The 17,713-nt window shown below is 54.7% G+C and overlaps 1 protein-coding gene across 1 annotated transcript; it reads left to right on the forward strand.

Annotated features, from left to right (window-relative positions):
• Positions 1-615: 615 nt before the first annotated feature.
• On the forward strand, positions 616-15,981 carry CLN6 (CLN6 transmembrane ER protein). The gene is made up of 7 exons (XM_068965927.1): positions 616-738; positions 6,785-6,899; positions 10,372-10,470; positions 11,703-11,891; positions 12,169-12,224; positions 13,652-13,774; positions 15,577-15,981. Exons 1-7 carry the CDS (start codon positions 656-658, stop codon positions 15,845-15,847), a joined length of 936 nt encoding a protein of 311 aa, XP_068822028.1. The 5' UTR covers positions 616-655; the 3' UTR covers positions 15,848-15,981.
• Positions 15,982-17,713: the final 1,732 nt, after the last annotated feature.

The raw sequence follows: 17,713 nt of genomic DNA on the forward strand, positions 1-17,713 counted from the left end.
AGGCGTGCTAGCCACTCCAGTGTTCTTGCCTGGAGAATCCCAGGGACTGGGGAGCCTTGTGGGCTGCCGTCTATGGGGTCGCACAGAGTCGGACACAACTGAAGCGACTTAGCAGCAGCAGCAGCAGCTTCCATCTGAGGAAGGTGGCTAACACAGCTGGAAGGGACATGAGCCCCTCCCCCAAAGCCTTCAGGTCCGCAAGGACAAGGGAAATCCAGTCTCGGCTCCTTCCCAAGAGAGTATTTAGGTCGAACTGGCCTTTCCCCACGCCCCTAGCCCACCCTAGACTACTATAGAGGTTTCGGGTAGCCTAGGCAGAGCCCTGCCCCGGGCCACACGCGGGAGCGCAGCAGATCCCAGCCCGAGTAGGCCCCACGCCGTGCGCCCTCCCTCCGCCCCTCCGCCGCGCCCGGCCCCGGCCGTGGGCCCCTCCTTCCCCGCCGGGAGCTCGCCCCGCCTCCCTCGCTCTGCGGCGCGTCTCCTGGTCCCGGCCCCCGCCGGCTCCACCCCCGGCCCGCGCCGCTGGGCCGGCGCTCTCCCTCCCGCCCGCCCCAGCCCGCCCCCGCGCTGGATGTTCGCTTTCGCAGCCTTCGGCCAGCGGAACCTGTTTGCAGCTACCGGCAGCGGGGCGAAGGGCCTGGCCGGAAGGTTAGCCATGGAGGCGGCGGCGCGGAGGCGGCACCCGGGAGCGGCGGGCGGCTCCGGCGCGCAGCCGGGCGCCTCCTTCCTGCAGGCCAGGTGGGCGCGCGCCGGCGGGCGGAGCGGAACCGCGGCCCCGCCACGTGATCGGGCGGGCGGGGGGTCGGGGCCGCGGGCCTCGGGCCGTGGACCCCGGACCCCGGGTGGGTCTTCCCAGCGCTACGCCTGCAGCTGTTTCCTCGCCCACTCGCTTGAGCAACGCCTCCGCGGCTTCCTGGGAGAGCCCTCGGGACCCAGGGAGTCTCAGCCACGGCGATCAGCGGCCCTCATGGCCCGGCTGGCTCCGGGACGATCGCTCATCTGGGATCCAAGAAACTCGGAATGGGGGCGGTGGCGGCAAGCCCAGAGGACACTGCTACTCACTAGGGCCCCCAAAGCGCCTGCAAGTCCCGGGCACCAACCCAAGTTCTCGGAGTCCTTCTAACCATGACTAGAATTTGGATTCTGGTGTTAACGGGAGGCTCACTCCTTGCTCCGAGGAACCCAGAATGTTGGCAATGCTAATAGAAGAGACAGCGAAGTGTGGAAACTCCCCTCCAGAGAAAGAACGAGGAAGGGCTTTACCGACACTGTTGCTGTTCCCTTCTCTCAGCAAGGGGAAGTTACTGATTTATGTATTGATAGTTGAGGTCAGGCACTTGGGGCGGAGGAAAAGGTACAGAAGCCGCCTTTTAATCTTCCACTTCACTCTGTCTTCATTCCGTTTTACAGGTCACAGACATTCATTGCATAGAGCAGGCATTCATTAAGCATCTCTGTGTGCCCCAGCGCTGTACCAGCGGTGGGTAAAGTGAAGCCCGGAGGGCCCCACAGTCCAGTAGGACCGGGGAGGAACAGAGGCCAGGAGTTGAGAGATCGACTTGGAGGGCTTCCTGGAGGAAGTGGCGCTTAAGCTGCATGTCAGAATACTCAGTAGGTGACAGAGGAATAAAGGCGATTTCAGCTCCTGGAAAGCTTGGGAAAGGCAAGCAGTGCAGTTTTGCTGGCACTTTCTGTGTGTACAGTGGCAAGACTGAAGGGCCTTTAATGGCAGCAGAACTGGGACCAGAGTGAGAGCGTAGAGTGCAAAAAAAATTTAAGGGGAAGCTCACTCTTGGGACACTAGTGCTCAGAAGTCCTCTATGGCCCACCTGTGCCTCCTTAAATGTTGTGTCCTACACGTCTCACTTGCCTCACCCTAGTTCCTGTCCTAAGTGGCCGGTTAGGGGTGCAGCTTTTGTTCTGTAGGGCACAGGGGAGCCATGGAAGGTTTTCCAGCACTAGTGTGCTCGGAGTCAGTTTTAGGAAGTTTGTGGTATGATTTGGGATAAGGGAGGAAATCTGAGAGACTCATCTGAGAGTAGCTCTTCCTGCTGCTAAAGCACATCTGGGTTCTGGATCCCCTACAAGGTGGGAGTCCTTGCCTTGAACCGTGGCAGTCCAGTTAGAGCCGTCTGTGAGCATCAGATGTGGTCACCACTTTACTTGCGCAGTGTCTTACTCAGGCTTTTCATATTTTGTTGTGTGCAAACCGAGACCTGGAGAGGTTACGTCATTTGCTGGCAAGAACCAGGGCTTAAACCTAGGGCTTGTGGTTTCTGTTCTTATTGCTCCACTCTGGCAGCTCAGGGGTGATGTCCCTCTCTACTCCTGCATGAGCTCCCCACCAACCAGGATGCTCCTGGGGATTGCATAAGGGGCTGGCTCTCTTCCAGGGTGTCTCTGCCCACCTCCCTGCCTTATTGCCCCCCTGTTCTCAGTCTCATTACTGCACAAGACAGTAGGCAGAATCACCCTGTCCACCTCCTAGGATGCTTGGATTTCCTCTGCTCCATCCAGGCTTTGCTTACACACCTCTAGTGACAAAGTGCTCACTCCCTTTTCCAGTTTTCACGTGCTCTGTTAACAGTTTTTTGTATGATAATCAAAGTAGTACATGCCCATGATTAAATAAAATTGCACAGACAGGCTTAGAGTAAAAAGCAGTGGTTCTTTTTCACCTCTCCCTAGTACCAGAGACAACCATGTTAGCTTCTTTTAGCTGTTTCTATCAGAATTAAATTCATATCTCTAAATAATAGTAACAAATACTACATACATACCACTTTCTGTGGACCAGGCCCTACTCTTAAGTTTTTGCGTTAAAAAATGTTTTTGCGTAATTTAATTCGACCACAACTTTTTTTTTCCCAACCACAACTCTTGAAGTAGGATATACTATTATCCCCCATTTTACAGATGAGAACACTGAGGCCCAGGAGGTAACTTGCTCATGATTTGGTTAGTGATAGAGCTGGGATATGAACCCAGGCAGGCTCCAGAGTCCACACACAAAAGCTACACTCAACTGCTATTTCTTGGTTTATCAATTTTTAGCCTCTGAAGCTAATGTTGACCTACTAATTATCCTGTTATGATTTGGTTTACTCATACCTCTTCCATCTTCACAAGACAGTTCTTTTTATGACCATTTTTAGTTTTGCTCTTTGTTACTTCTGTAGCCTTAGGAAATACGTGATACCATTATTTCTGTTTTGGTCAACTATAAAGCAGTATCTTTTTAAATAAAGTTTATTTATTTATTGAAGTATAGTTAATTTAAAATAAGGGCAGTATCTCTTGATTCCTTTTCAAAAGGATACTGTTAGACTCCTACCGTTAGTTTTAGCTTCTGTCATCTATAGTTTTACTTTCAAGTTGTCAAGGTTGACAGTATTTACCTGCTGTATTTTAACCATAATTTTCTTCCATGTTTTGTTTGTGAATTGACTCTAAACTTTGAAAGTCAGTATACAATGTTTTTATTCATTAAGCCATGTAAATATTGTTCCCTACAAAGTTCAGTAAGTTTAAAAGTTACATTTACTTTCTTATACTGCTTTTGTTTTTCCTGGAGTTTCAAATTGCCTTTCCTTTTTTGCTCTTTTTTTTTTTTTTGCTTTTGTTTTCTCATTTTTTGTTTAAAATTCTCATCATGTCAGGTTATTTCACCATTGTGCCTATAGAACCAAAATCAGTCCCTCTATAGTCCCCATTCATAGGTCCCTGCTTGACTGCACGGTGGCTGAGACACCTTCCTTTTCTGCCAGGCAGTCCTGCAGGTACTGCTGACTGCTTTGAATGTTTCATTTGCATGTTATGCGCTGTATGGTATGTACTCTCCAACTGTCGTGGTATCTGTTTTCCTAGATGGTAGGCTTGTAAAGCTGTGGAGGAGAGAAAAGGCCCTCCGTGTCTTGGGTTACCTGCCCTTGTGCTTCCATCGTTCTCAGCAGGAGTTTCTGATGATTGGGGCCTAGAGCTGGCAGTCTGGGGGCTCCGTGTCTGAGGAGTCAGGTACTTGGGTTAGCATGAGGATGCTCATCCCCAGGGCAGGGCTGGGGGAGAGGATGCCTTCCCTCTCCGTGATCTGCCTCGTGTGCTCAGAGTCCCAGCAAAGAAGACAGACGCTCACCAGTCTTGATTCCCAAACTGGGTGTCAGCCTTGCACCTGCCCTTTTTCTTTCTGCTCTTCTCAGCCAGGCTGGACTCATGGCAGGGATCCCTGTTGACTGAGGTGCCTCCTGAGGTGGAGGAGGAAACAGTCATCGAGCCCTGACTACATGCTTGGTATCCACAGCTTCCAGAGACTCACACTAAGTGCTTCCCGGACTTGCAAAACGCCTTTTATTTTCTCTACCGAACATCCTGCTCTGAAGGTTTCCAGAACAGAACACTGAGGACCTTTTTTTTTTTTCTTTAATGTTTATCTATTTATTTATTTGGCTGCACCAAGTCTTCATCGAGGCACACTGGATCTTCATCACGGCATGTGGGCTCTTTAGTTGTGGCATATAGGATCTCGTTCTCTGACCAGGGATTGAACCTGGGCCCCCTGCATTGGGAGCTCAGAGTCTTAGCCAGTAGACCACCAGGGAAGTCCCAACAGTGAAGACTATTTCCTTCTTCCTCATCGAAGCTCTTCAGGCCTGGAGGTTGTCCCTGCCTGCTTTTTGAGGCCTTGCCTTGATGGTCGTGAAGGGGAAGGGCACAGGGGGACTTGTGCACCAGTCACTCATTTCGTACTCTATCTAGACTGTCCTCACGGTTAGTTGTCTCTGAGTATCTGCCCAGTCTGAAGGCCCGGCAGCCCCTCCTTCTCTTCCTTCCACTAGTAAGCCAGGCATCTCAGCTCCCTGCAGCGCTTTTCTCACTCCCACCTCCAGGCCTTTGATGCTGCACTCTCGCCGCTTTCCTGCCAACAGGAATCCACCCATCCATGTTTCCAGGCTGCATTCCTTCCTGCAGGCTTTGCATGCTGCTCCAGGCCACACTAGTCCGTCTGTATCTTGATCTCCTGATATATTCTATAGCTGATAGTAATCAGCAGCAGAGTAGCAAACAACTTAGAGTATAGGTCTTGAATCCATATAGACCCTGGTTTGAATTCTGTGCGCTTCAGGACTCCTGGGTTGCGGAGTGACAGAAAGCCAGTGTGAACTGCAGCACCTTTAGCAAAAGAGAATGTCTGGGCTCTTGTGGCCAAACTGTTGCCTTGGGGATGCCTGGAACTGGGAATGTGAACCCTCTCGGGCCTTTTTCTCCTCTTTTTCCCTGCTCTTCTCTGCAGGGCCACTTCATTCTCATCTGACTGTCCCTTGAGGCTGGTACTTTGGCCACAGGCAGCCCCGGGCTCGCGGGCTCTCAGGAAGGTGCTCTTTTCAACTGTAGTTAGAAAAGTCCCACTGGGCCATCCTGGGTTTTTGGCCTTCCCTCTATCTCAGGGAACATCATCTTTTACCAGTAGGAGGAGGGAATGGGAAATAGTCTGACAGAGGAATAGTTGATGCAGCTTCTTATTAGGGCACGCAACCTTGGTTAAGCCTCAGTTTCCTCGTTTGTAAAATGGGAGGGTAAGAGTCTCCTGGTATTGCTGTGGGGCTTCATTGAGATGGTGCTGGTGACGCTTCTAGCATGGCACACAGTAAGTGGGCACTGAGCAGAGGGGGTGGACAGGAAGACTTAGCTGACCTGGACAAACCCACTCCACCCATCCATTCTGCCACCAGAGAATAATGAGATCCCCAACAGCTTGCCTTCCTGGGTCTGAGTTGCTCTAGCAACCCAGTGTGGACCATTCTTGGAATTGGCTGAAAAGGATCCCAGAAAATTACCGAAGCAATAGCAGTGCTGATAGAGGGAAACCTTCATGGCACCTCTAAGCTAATGTTTGATTAGCCGCTGAAATGAATGGGTAGGTGCCTGCTAAGTCACTTCAGTCATGTCTGACTCTTTGCCACCTCATGGACTGTATAGTCCACCAGGCTCCTCTGTCCATGGGATTCTCCAGAATATTGGAGTGGGTTACCGTTTCCTTCTGCAGGGGATCTTCCTCAACCAGGGATCAAACTCACATCTCGTCTTGGCAGGCAGATTCTTTACCACTGAGCCACCAGGGAAACCTATGACTTTAAGACTAGAGGTTAACAGCAGAAGCTCTGAAACGTAATCATTTGAGGCAACCCGCTCCCGGATTCTTGCCTGGAGAATCCCCATGGACAGAGGAGCCTGGTGGGCTACAGTCCATGGGGTCGCACAGAGTCAGACACAACTGACTACGCACAGCACAACAGCACTTAACGTCTTGGGCTCAGTTGTTTCACTTGTAAAATGGGGGTAATAGTGTAACCTCAGAGGGTTTCTGTGAGGATTAAGAGACTTAAATGAAATGGTACATGTAAACAGCTGGAGGAGTGCCTGGAATGTAGAAAGTGTTCAATAAAGCCTAGCTAGCATCATCCATCGCCATGTTTCATGCCTTTCAGCCATGTTTGCATCCTCTGCCCCATCCGATCTCCCCGTCACCTATAGACTTATAGGTGAGAGCCCAGTGTGATTGTATCTGTTGAGTATTTTCCTTCTTGAATCCTAGAGAGGCAACTGTCAGGGCAGACGGAGTCCGTCTCCGGATCCCTTCCCCCAGGCCCCAGTACTTCGAGCCAAACCTTTTCCTAGAACTTAATCATGTGTGTTTCCTCCTGCCCACAAATTCCTGTGGCTTGTCCTGGTGGGGAATCTTCCCATGGAGGAGAGGAGGGCTGACTGCTTTCGTTTACTTCTTTCCCAGGCACAGTTCCGTCAAGGCTGACGAGGCTGCTGGCACGGCTCCCTTCCACCTTGACCTCTGGTCCTACTTCACTCTGCAGAACTGGGTTCTGGACTTTGGCCGCCCCATAGCCATGGTGAGCGTGAAGCTGTGGATGGAACCCCCCGACTGGCAGTGTGGAGACAGTGTGGTCTGAATGATCAGAGTGACCTCAGACAAGCCCTTGCCCCTACCGGTACACTGTGAGAATGCGGTCCCTTAGTGCTGCGGCTGTACCCAGTGTGGCAGCTGCCAGAGTGGGGGATCCGAACAGCCGTACTGTGACCCCACCACCTGCCCCAGTATCTCGCATTCAGGGTGAACCGAAGCACCAATTCAGACAGTGGAGTATGGGAAAGGATCCCACCAGTCTTGCCCACAGCCTTGGGATAGAATTGTGTTTTCTGGAGGTGAAGAGTGTGGGCTGAGTGTGCATGTCATATGTGCCTTGAGCCTTGGGTAATTTTTAGTGTCGTCTGGTGAAACCGTCCCCTTCTCTCCAAGGCCACCCCATGCCCCAGCGTACAGTGGTGGCCTCTATGGAGATTAACACTGCAAGAGCACCAAAGCCCCTCACTTGATGAGCAGCTAGACAGCTAGATGGATAGACAGATAGGTAACAGAAGGCCAGGCATCACCATGTACTGAGGTGTTAATTTTTGCATATGGGTGGTAAAAACAACAATATCCAGCACTGAAGCTGACACCTTGTGCATGCTAGTGACATTGCAAAGTAGCAAAGTCCTTTGGGAAAGCAGATGGTCAAGGTGATAACTGGTACTTAGATAGTGCCTGGCAAGATACATTCCTGTCCTAAAGGAATAACAATAATTACAGTAAGCTAGAAGTAGCAGTTAAGATCTTTATGCGTTTAACCTTCTTTAATTCTCCCATCAGTGCTATTGTTAATCTCAGTTTTGTAGATGAGAAGACTTTGGACAGAGAGGGTAAATAGCTGGCTCGGGGTCACCCAGTCAGCAAGTGGAGGAGCCAGCATCTGCCACCCCTACCCAGGCACTCTGGCCCCAGAGCCCACCCCCTACTTCCATCATGATTATATTCAGAACCCTAATCTGTTCATCCTGCCTGGCTCAGTACGACCCTTTCCTAGAACCTGCCCTGAAGATGTAATCACAGACGAGAGCCCGTGCCAAAGGTGTTCACTGCAGTGTTGCTTACAATAGCCAAAACCTGGAAGGGACTTGAGTGTCCAGCAGTAGGGACTGGGTAAATCAGCTTTGCTCTATGCAGGATAGAGGATGCTGTCTGGGCAGTGAACAGGAATTGTGGGTACTATAGAGCATTCTGGAAGGTGTAAGGAGAAAACAGATGCCTGGGTGGCATGCATATGAGCTGCCTGCCAGTCAGTAACGGCCCAGACGATCTTATATACATGGGACCCAAGACTTCACGGGGATGAAGGAAAGCTGCTGGCAGTGGTTTCAGGGAGGAGGTATGGTGGGTGCTGAGTCTCCTTCCTGTAGGCTTTTGGTAAGGGTTACAAGCTGTTTTTTAAATGTAGGTGAAGAAAAGGGACTGACCCAGGAGTCAGGGCACCCAGTCAGGTTTGTAGGTGATTTGGGGCAAGTCTGTGTCATCTGTGGAGAAGGCAATGGCAACCCACTCCAATACTCTTGCCTGGAAAATCCCATGGGTGGAGGAGCCTGGTAGACTGCAGTCCATGGGATCGCTAAGAGTCAGACACAACTGAGCGACTTCACTTTCACTTTTCACTTTCCTGCATTGGAGAAGGAAATGGCAACCCACTCCAGTGTTCTTGCCTGGAGAATCTCAGGGACGGGGGAGCCTGGTGGGCTGCCGTCTATGGGGTTGCACAGAGTCGGACATGACTGAGTGACTTAGCAGCTGCAGCAGCAGCAGTATCATCTGGGCTTTGGTTCTCTCATCTGTAAGAAGACTGGTTGGACCAGCTGACCTGAGCCCCCTTGCAGCACGAAGGTTCCAGGGGACAAAGGAGCTGCCCATCAAACGGGTGTTCCAGGGAGAGGGGAGATGAGGCCAGGGTGGCTCATGGCTCCCCTCACTCACTAAGACTCAGCCTCATCTGGCCTAATAGGGCTCCCCAGTAGGGCAAATCACCTCCCGCCATCCTGCTTAGAGTCGCTGTGGCTGCTGTAAGCCTAAGTGGGCTCAGGAGGAGCATACATCTGACAAGGTCTAGTGTATACATGAGCTTTTCAGATGTATACATGATAGTCTCAAATTTTTAATAACTGCAAAATAAAACCTTTTACAAGCTATAAAAGTAGTATGTCATGGTTCTATAACGAGTGAGTTCATCCCCAGTAATATAAAGAAGTGTGAGACTCCCTTTGCAGTCCCACTTCTGACTGTTTGGGGTGCATCCTTCCACTCCTTTCTCTGCTCATGCAACACATGTGTACATCTCTTTTATCCCCTCTAACCAAAATAAGATTTTACTTTATACCTTAGTCTACAGCTTGCTTGTTTTACTTTAGACTGTTTCATGGATAGCTCTCCATGTCAGCACATATGAGGTGTCATCTCTGTTCATGGTTGCTTAACCTTCTGTAATAAAGAGGTGCTGTAGTGTATTCAAGTAGTCCTGCTTGGTTGAAGAGTTGGCCTATTTCTGATTCTTTGCTATCACCGAGTGTTTCGGCCAGCTGTATATCTTGCTGTAGATAAAGCTATAGAGATGCCCACACAGCAAGTAAGAAAGAGATTGAGACTCCTGTCTCCTGGGAGATTTATTTCTGCAGGTTGGTTTTATCCAGCACAACATTTTGTAATTAAAAGAGATAAACATTTAAAGTTTTGATTGAAATTTATGATCGTTACAGGTGTTCTCCATCAGTAGATTCTAGAGGTACAGTTTGGCAGAGCAGGGATTGGAAGTGTTGTGATCTTGTATAGGTGTTGTCACACTAACCCTGACAAGGCTGGACTCACTGGGGTAGACCAGTAGGAAGAACATGGGAAGTCCAGACAGAGGAATGGCCCTGGCCTGTCTCAGGGAAGGTAGGAAAGGAAGCACTGAAACTGCGTTTAGAGCTCACTTATTTTCTCGTTTGTTGCAGAAGGTATAGTTCCGACCTGATTTGGAAGTGGTCCATCTGCTCAGTGGACAGAGCGTTTTTCACACCTGGGTGGTCAGCATTTCTTGTCATCATTCTAAGGAGCCAGATCACTAAGGGTCCATGTAGACCATCTGGGCCACATTTCGTGTTACAGATGGGGAAACTGAGGCAGGAAGAAGGGAAGAACTTGCCCTGGGGTCACCCAGAAAGTTTCTGGCATGCTTGAGTCCCAAAGGATCTTCCAACTCCCAGGCTGGTGGGTACCAAGGGACCTTTACTTAGTATCCGCAGGAAGAGGGACACAGGATCAGACTCTGGGTTTGCACCTGCTATGTGACTGGGGACACGTCTACCTTCTCCGGGACTCAGTTTGTCTGGAAACACCTTCACCCCAGTGCTGCCAGGAGGATTCCAGGATATCACAGAAAGAGCACAGTGTGTGCAGAGGCAGTTCTGAGGGCCGCGTGGGTCAGGCCTTGTAAACTGCATTCTCCACTTGCTCCCCAGCTGGTGTTCCCTCTCGAGTGGTTTCCGCTCAACAAGCCCAGCGTGGGGGACTACTTCCACATGGCCTACAACATCATTACACCCTTCCTCCTGCTCAAGGTACTACCCCAGGCCCCTCCTCTCCCTCCCTGCCCTCGTTCCTTTCTCTGCTCTGCCGCTCAGCCCTGGGAGTGCCCTGAATCAGGCCGTCCCCTTGCCTGACTCTGGGGGCCGAAGGCTATGGCAGAGGGGATGTGTCAAGGGCCTGAGGGCCCCAGGGGAGGCAGGGCTGCCTCTGCCTGGGAGGGATGGAGCAGGCTTCCCCAGGGAGGGGCATGTGATTTGGGCCTCCACCTGATGTGCCTGGGGGTGAACTGGGAGAGACCTTCAGGCGGGAGTATCTGAAAAGAAGGCCGGGCTTGAGGAGCCATGTTTGGGGAGGCTGAGGCGGAAGGAGTGGCTGGCTTGCTCAGGAAGAGGTCAGGGACCAGTTGGGCAGGCAGGTGGGGGCCGGAGGCAGGAAGGGCAGCAATGGAGGGTGAACTCTCTCCTTCGGACCGAGAGCCCTGACTTTGAGGCGCCACTGGGAACAGAGAGATGTCTCCTAGAGGGCTCTCTGCTCTGCTGGCTTTGCATTTTGCCAAGTAAAGGCTCTTAAAACTACTGCTATTTACTATCCCCATCCTTGTGTTTTTAGAGACATTTCCGAACTTCCTTGGTGGCTCAGATGGTAAAGCGTCTGCCTATAATGCAGGAGACCTGGGTTCAGTCCCTGGGTCGGGAACATATCCTGGAGGAGGAAATGGCAACCCACTCCAGTATTCTTGCCTGGAAAATCCCATGGATGGAAGAGCCTGGTAGGCTACAGTCCATGGGGTCATAAAGAGTCGGACACAGCTGAGTGACTTCATTTTCTTTCTTTCACAGTAGGGAAGGTGTAATCTGAATTCGAAGGGGTCTTTAATTAAATAACTTAGTTTCAGAAACACCTGCCCCACATTTTTGTTTGCGTGGCTCAGTTGCTCAGAAATGGGAGCAGCCCAGCCTCAACAGTCCAGCCCAGTCACCCAGAAGTAGAATTAGGGGTGGTGGGAGGTCAGGGCCTGGCTTGCCTCTGTGGAAGGCCTGGCTGTCATCTCCAGCAAGGGTGCTCTTCCCCAGCACCTGCTGGGTTCACAGGCATGGTGTAAGATGATGGAGGCTGGACTGACTCCCCTAAAGGGAACCCGCGTGAGAGAGGCTTCCCGGCTGGTGGCACCCATCCCACTCCGGGTGTGAGGGGGGCAAGCAGAGGGCGTCTCCGGTGGTGATGGTGTCGGGGGTCATGCTGTGGGGCCTCCCTCTGACCTCAGCTCATCGAGCGGTGCCCCCGCACCTTGCCACGCTCCCTGATCTACGTTAGCATCATCACCTTCATCATGGGGGCCAGCATCCACCTGGTGGGCGACTCAGTGAACCACCGCCTGATCTTCAGTGGCTACCAGAACCATCTGTCGGTCCGTGAGAACCCCATCATCAAGAATCTCAAGCCAGAGACGCTGGTGAGCCCCCACCTCCGCTGTGCGGTCTGTCCTAGAGGCCAAAGACATTGCCGACCCATCACAGGTGCCCCAGAGAGAGCAGGTCGGCCCCCCACCCCCCCTCAACCCCCAGCCAGGATGCCCCCACCCAGCTCCCCTCCTCCCCATAGGGAGGGACTAGGGGCAGTTAAGGGAGACATGGGCAGGCAGGGCGAGGGTAGCGGGGGGCTGCGCGGCCCGACACCCTTCCTGAAGCCCCACCCTCTCTGCCCCCCGCCTGGCGTCTGCTGCCCCCCAGATCGACTCCTTTGAGCTGCTCTACTACTACGATGAGTACCTGGGCCACTCCATGTGGTGAGTGATGGGGCCCATGGCCCCGGCCAGCTCTGCCGCTGGCCATAGTGACGCTGAACAAGGGGCCCTGGGGTCTCCCAAGTGTCCCGCCCAGCCGCTGGAATGGCGCGCTCTTCCCCAGCAGGGGGCGCTGTCGCTCCTCTGGCTCCCGCCTCGCCGCCTTCCGTGTCCACCGGCCCGTAGTGTCCGTGGCGGCCACTAGAGGGCAGCGAGCGCCCGTCCGCCCAGGGCCGGGGCTGCAGCGCTGGTAAACAACTCCCCCCACCCTGGGGATGAGGATGAGGACCCAGAGGCAGGGAGGGAGCTGAGGAGGGCCGGCTGAACCAGGCTGGGGGCGAGGTGGGAGTAGGGTGCGCCGCCTCCTCCGAACTCCCCTTGGAGCTCCTTCCTCCCACCCCTTCACCCCACAGCGGAGGAAACCTCACAGATGTGGGCTCAGCCACAGGAGATGCGGGGCCAAGCTGCAGGCAGTCGTCTGTTCCAGAGCCCACTTTATCCCAGGATGAGCTGAGGCCGATGGGAGGGGCTTTGCCCATGGGCTGACAGCTAGTGCCAGAGCCACCCCTGGACGTGGGTGGCCCCACTCCCGAGTGAGGTGGGCTCACTCGTGTCACGCGGGCCCTGCATTGTCTTTCTGGGTTCTCTTTTGGGGCCTAGAAAGTCAGGGTGTCCTTGCACACACAGGCCTCTTGCCAGTTCTCCCTGGCCTGTGCCAGGAGACCCTTCCCATGGAAGGCTGGGGAAGGGAGGAGGAGAGATGAACAGGGGCCTGGAGAAATGAAAGGGCAGGACTCGGAGGGTGTGGGGGCCACTGAGGGGAAGGTGGGGAAGGAGATGAGTGGGGGTGGGAACAGAAAGGGGGTGTTGTGCGAGCTGGCACAGGCGTGTGGGGAGCAGCGTGTGTGTGTGGAGAGGAGAGAGGGTGGTACTTGGGTGAGCTTTGAGTGGAAGGGGGTGAGGCTGGGGGCTGAGTGTGAGTGAAGGAGCTTCACAGAGCTCCTGGGAGGCCCCCAGCAGGTGCTGTTCCTCCCCTCACCCCTTTTTTCCCCCCAGACTGGGACCTTGGGCCTCTCCCCCCTCAACCCTGCAGGGTGCACCCTTTCCCAGGGCAGTGAGGGGCTGGGGGCTGCTGGTCTTGGGGTGAGTGTGGGGCAGAGAGAGTGAGAGAGACATGCGTACACACGGGGAGTGAGTGAGGTGGCTGGGACAGTGTGGGAGGAGGTTGGCCCCACGCCCCTGCCCATGGCTCGGATCTGCAGGCCTCATCTTCCTTCCTAGACCCCCTGCCCGGGAGAGGCTGGGAGTGCCCTCACCCAAACGAAGTGAGACCGCACAGGGTGGTACAGGCAGACAGTCCTAGGACGGTCGGGAGGGGGGGCTGGCCGGCCGGGCGGCCAAGCAGCTGAGCACCGGCTTCCCTATTGCAGGTACGTCCCCTTCTTCCTTATCCTCTTCATGTACTTCAGCGGCTGCTTTACTCCCACCAAAGCTGAGAGCTCAATGCCAGGGGCAGCCCTGCTCCTGGTGGTGCCCAGCGGCCTGTACTACTGGTGAGTGGATGGCGGACCTGGAGTGGCAGGGAGGGGGCCCCCTAGTGATCCAGTCAGTGGCAATGTTCTTCTGACGCAGAGCTGCTGTGTGAGCCCTGTGAGCCTCCCTGTTGGGGTCCCTGCTCCCTCCTCTTCAGTGGGCACTGGGACAGTGCCTCCTGGTGGCCTCTCCGTGACCAGGAAGGCGGGCCTGAGTGTGGCCTCTCTACACTCAGAGAGTAACCTCAGGGCCCATAGAATCCACATCGCAGCATAATTTCTGTGTGTGCTTAGTTGCTGAGTCGTTCTAACTCTTTGTGCGCCCGTGGACTGCAGCCCACCAGGCTCCCCTGTCCATAGGATTCTCCCAGGCAGGAATACTGGGGTGGGTTGCCATTTCCTTCTCCAGGGGATTTTCCCAACCCAGGGATCGAACCTGCGTCTCTTGTGTCTTCTGCGTTGCAGGCGGATTCTTCACCCACTGAGCCATCGGGGACGCCCGGGGAGGGCTGTAGAGCGGAAGTCTGTAGAGCCTGGCAGGGTGGGAGGGGTGGGGGCTGAATGTCCCCCTCTGTGAAATGAGGGTGATAGCAGGCTGTCTCCCTTTTGGGACATGGTGAGAACCCAGAGGGAGAGAGAGGGGCTCGTAAACCATGAAGCCTCATGGAGACGACAAGGATACTTACGGGGGAATTCCATGGCTTCAGGGCTTCCCACCTGGTTTCCTCTTCCCATTCCAGAGGACCAGGCCTCAGCCAGGCTCTTCCCTCTCCTCTGTCACTTCTGCTCTGGAGACAGGCTCCCCAGGGATTGTGGGTGTCTTAGAAAGGGTGGGTGTCCTATCCCTTCTCTGGGGGGAAGCCTCCAGCCAAATGAAAAAGGCCTCCTCTCCTGGGGCCTTCTCCCCCACCTCCAGGGGCTGCCCCTGGCCAGCAGTGGGGGTTCATGAAGGTGAATCCACGTGCCCACTGAGGACAGGATTAGAAGGAATGGGTGACAACCACAGCTGGAGGGAAAGAGATGAGAAGTGAGAAGAAGTTCAGCCCATTCTTACCCATGGTGTGTCAATGCGGTGACAGCTACAGGGGGCCATTCACTGAACAATGTGCCTTTACAAGTACAGAGTTCTCATCAGTAACCTCGAGAGCTGGGGCCGTTTATGCCCCCTTTATAAGTAAGAAAACAAAGGCTCCAAGATGTCATGTAAATTCTCAAGGTGACCCAGCCACTCAGTTGCAGAGCTGTGCAGTTGCTTGAGTGGGATGGGTCAGCATGGAGGCAGGGGAGTGGATGAGATAACCTCTGGGAAGCCCTCCAGCAAGTGTTACTGCATTCTTGGCCATATGCCAGGTACTGCCCTGAGAGCTGGAGGGAACCCTGGGGAATGAGACTGTCCCAGCCTTCAAGGAGACAGTCATGACAACCCCATCACTGAAACTGCGTCCCCAAACTCAGATGCCTTTCGGAACTAAACTGCTGATAGAAATGTATCAAGTAGGCATCAAGTGAGGCAGTAGGGAGTGGTGGGGACTGTGGCAAGCTGCGGGACCATGCTGTCTCTGAGCAGCTGCTTTTTCCTTGTCAGTTACTGTCATGTGGGAATACAAACCTAACGTTAGCAGGGAAATCAGAACGCCACTGTTTTTGAAAAATAGTAATTCTAGAAGCCAAATCGGAATGCTGTGTACTGGCCATGGCTCGGAGCGGAGCCCCTCACTTGACGCGCTCTTCTGACCGGCTGGGAGGGCAGCCTGGCGCTTGGTAGAGGGCAGAACGCTGGGCAGGAGGGGCCCCCACCCCTCACTGCGTGCCTGCCTCCTCAGGTACCTGGTCACCGAGGGCCAGATCTTCATCCTCTTCATCTTCACCTCCTTTGCCATGCTGGCCCTCGTCCTGCACCAGAAGCGGAAGCGCCTCTTCCTCGACAGCAACGGCCTCTTCCTCTTCTACTCCTTCGCCCTCGCCCTCCTGCTCGTGGCGCTCTGGGTCACCTGGCTGTGGAATGACCCCGTCCTCAGGAAGAAGTACCCGGGCGTCATCTATGTCCCCGAGCCCTGGGCCTTCTACACCCTCCACGTCAGCAGCCGATACTGAGTCCTGGGCACAGGCCCCTGGTGCTCTGTGGGCGGGAGATGGATGGTTGAGAGTGTCGGGAGTGCGTGCGTGTGTGCACCCACTGGGGACGGACGGCCGAAGGTGTCTGAGTGTGCGGAGTGTGTGCCTGTGTGCACCCACGTGTGTAGCCCACAGCTGAGAGTGTGGGTGAGAGTATGCCTGGTGCCTGTGGATAGGGGGTGGGGTGGGGGTGGGGTGTGTGTGTGTGTGTGTGTGGTTAAGTTTCCATTCGGTTTAGCTTTTTTTCGTGATGGGATATAGTCTGAGGCAGTGTGTCCAGACCAAGAGCTGGCCCCGGCCTTCCCGTGCACGCTGGAGTCGGGCCTTCTCACTCTCACTGCCCAGGGCTGTCTCTTCCTCCTGGGTGTCTCCTGGTAGCCGCAGGGGAGAGGCCTGGGTGGGGCAGAGGTCCGGAGGGAACTTAGCCTGTCCCTACCACCCGGCTCACCCCTCAGACCACCTGACCCTGAGGCCAGGCCGCAGGGGTTCCGTGAACCTGCTGTGTACTCATTTGCAATGCACCCCCTTCCCTGGGCCATGTTTGCAGCAGACGGGCGGACAGGTCCCAAGTCGGCTGTGGGCTGGTTGCCGTCTCCTCTCAGGGCAGCCTTGGGAGGGGTGAATGGTTCCTCCTTGTCCCTGCCTTCTTCGACCCTGGGAGGGGTATGTGCACCCCAGATCCTCACCCCGCCGCAGGCTGCGTGGGGTTGGGAGCCAGAGCCAGCCCTCCCCCAACTGCCGGCCTGATCTTGGGGTCTGGCAGTGGTCGTTCCCAGCCACCTTCCTCTCCCGGGAACTCGGTCTCTGTCCCGCCTTCAGGATCGTGGCATCCGCTTTGTTCACCTGCCCAAGGTTTCTGAGCAGCCGCTGAAGGCAGAGTTCTCAGGTACTTGCACTCACTAGAGGCAGACATCGTGGGGCTCTCGTCAGCGTGTCTCAGCCTGAATCCACACCTGCCACCAGCGGCCCTGCTCCCAGGAAAGGGGGCCTTGTTCTGGCAAGACGCCCCCCACCCCAGCACCAGGGCCAGGCACACAGCCTCGCTTCCTGGCATTGCTGGCCTGCATGCTTGCGAGGGGCTCAGGGGGGCTACCTCGCCTCCCTGCCCTCCTCTCCTCTCCTGTGCTCCCAGGGACTCTGCTTCAAATCCTCCTTTTATGTAGGGGTCCCCCAGCCCCGTCAGTCCCTGTCAGCTGGCAGCATCAGGGGTGAGCAGTGTGAATAAAGGCAGTGTGGAGCCAAGCCCCACTGGCTGCTGCTGCTTCCTTGGGGTGTGAATTTGGGAGGCAGGAGGAGGAGGGACCCTGGAGCAGGGGAGTGGCTGGTCTGGGGCCTGGCAGGAGCCCTGGGCTGACCCCAAGGGCCTGCTCGGCCCTGTCTGGCTGAAAGCAGGTGCTGCCACTGCCCCCTGGCCATCTGTGCCACTCAGGATCCTGAGTTTGGGGGTCCCAGCTCTCTTTGGAGGAGGCTGAGGGTTGCGGGGCTGGGGCCGGCAGAGGGCATCTACAGATGGAGCCCCCAAGCCATGCTGCTAGCGCCTTCTATAAACTGAAGCAGAGAGGGTGTCCTTTGGGTGGAGGTGGGGGCAGGTTTTTGAGGGGCTGGCACTTAGCCTTGGGCAAGTCGCATGACTCCTGGAGGCCTCAGCCCTTAATCTTTGAGGGTCTCTGCCTCACCACCCAACCACCAGAAGCTTTATAGTCTCCTGTTCCTAGAACCCACAAGACATCTGCACTGGACAGGAGACACACAATCGTAGGCTGTACTGTGACGAGAAAAACAGCTTTTAAGGAAAGCAGCTTTGTTCTTCAGAGTTGCTGCTGAGGCATTTTACAGTGTGGTAAC

Source organism: Capricornis sumatraensis, chromosome 2 (assembly GCF_032405125.1).
Source record: "Capricornis sumatraensis isolate serow.1 chromosome 2, serow.2, whole genome shotgun sequence".
NCBI lineage: Eukaryota > Metazoa > Chordata > Mammalia > Artiodactyla > Bovidae > Capricornis > Capricornis sumatraensis.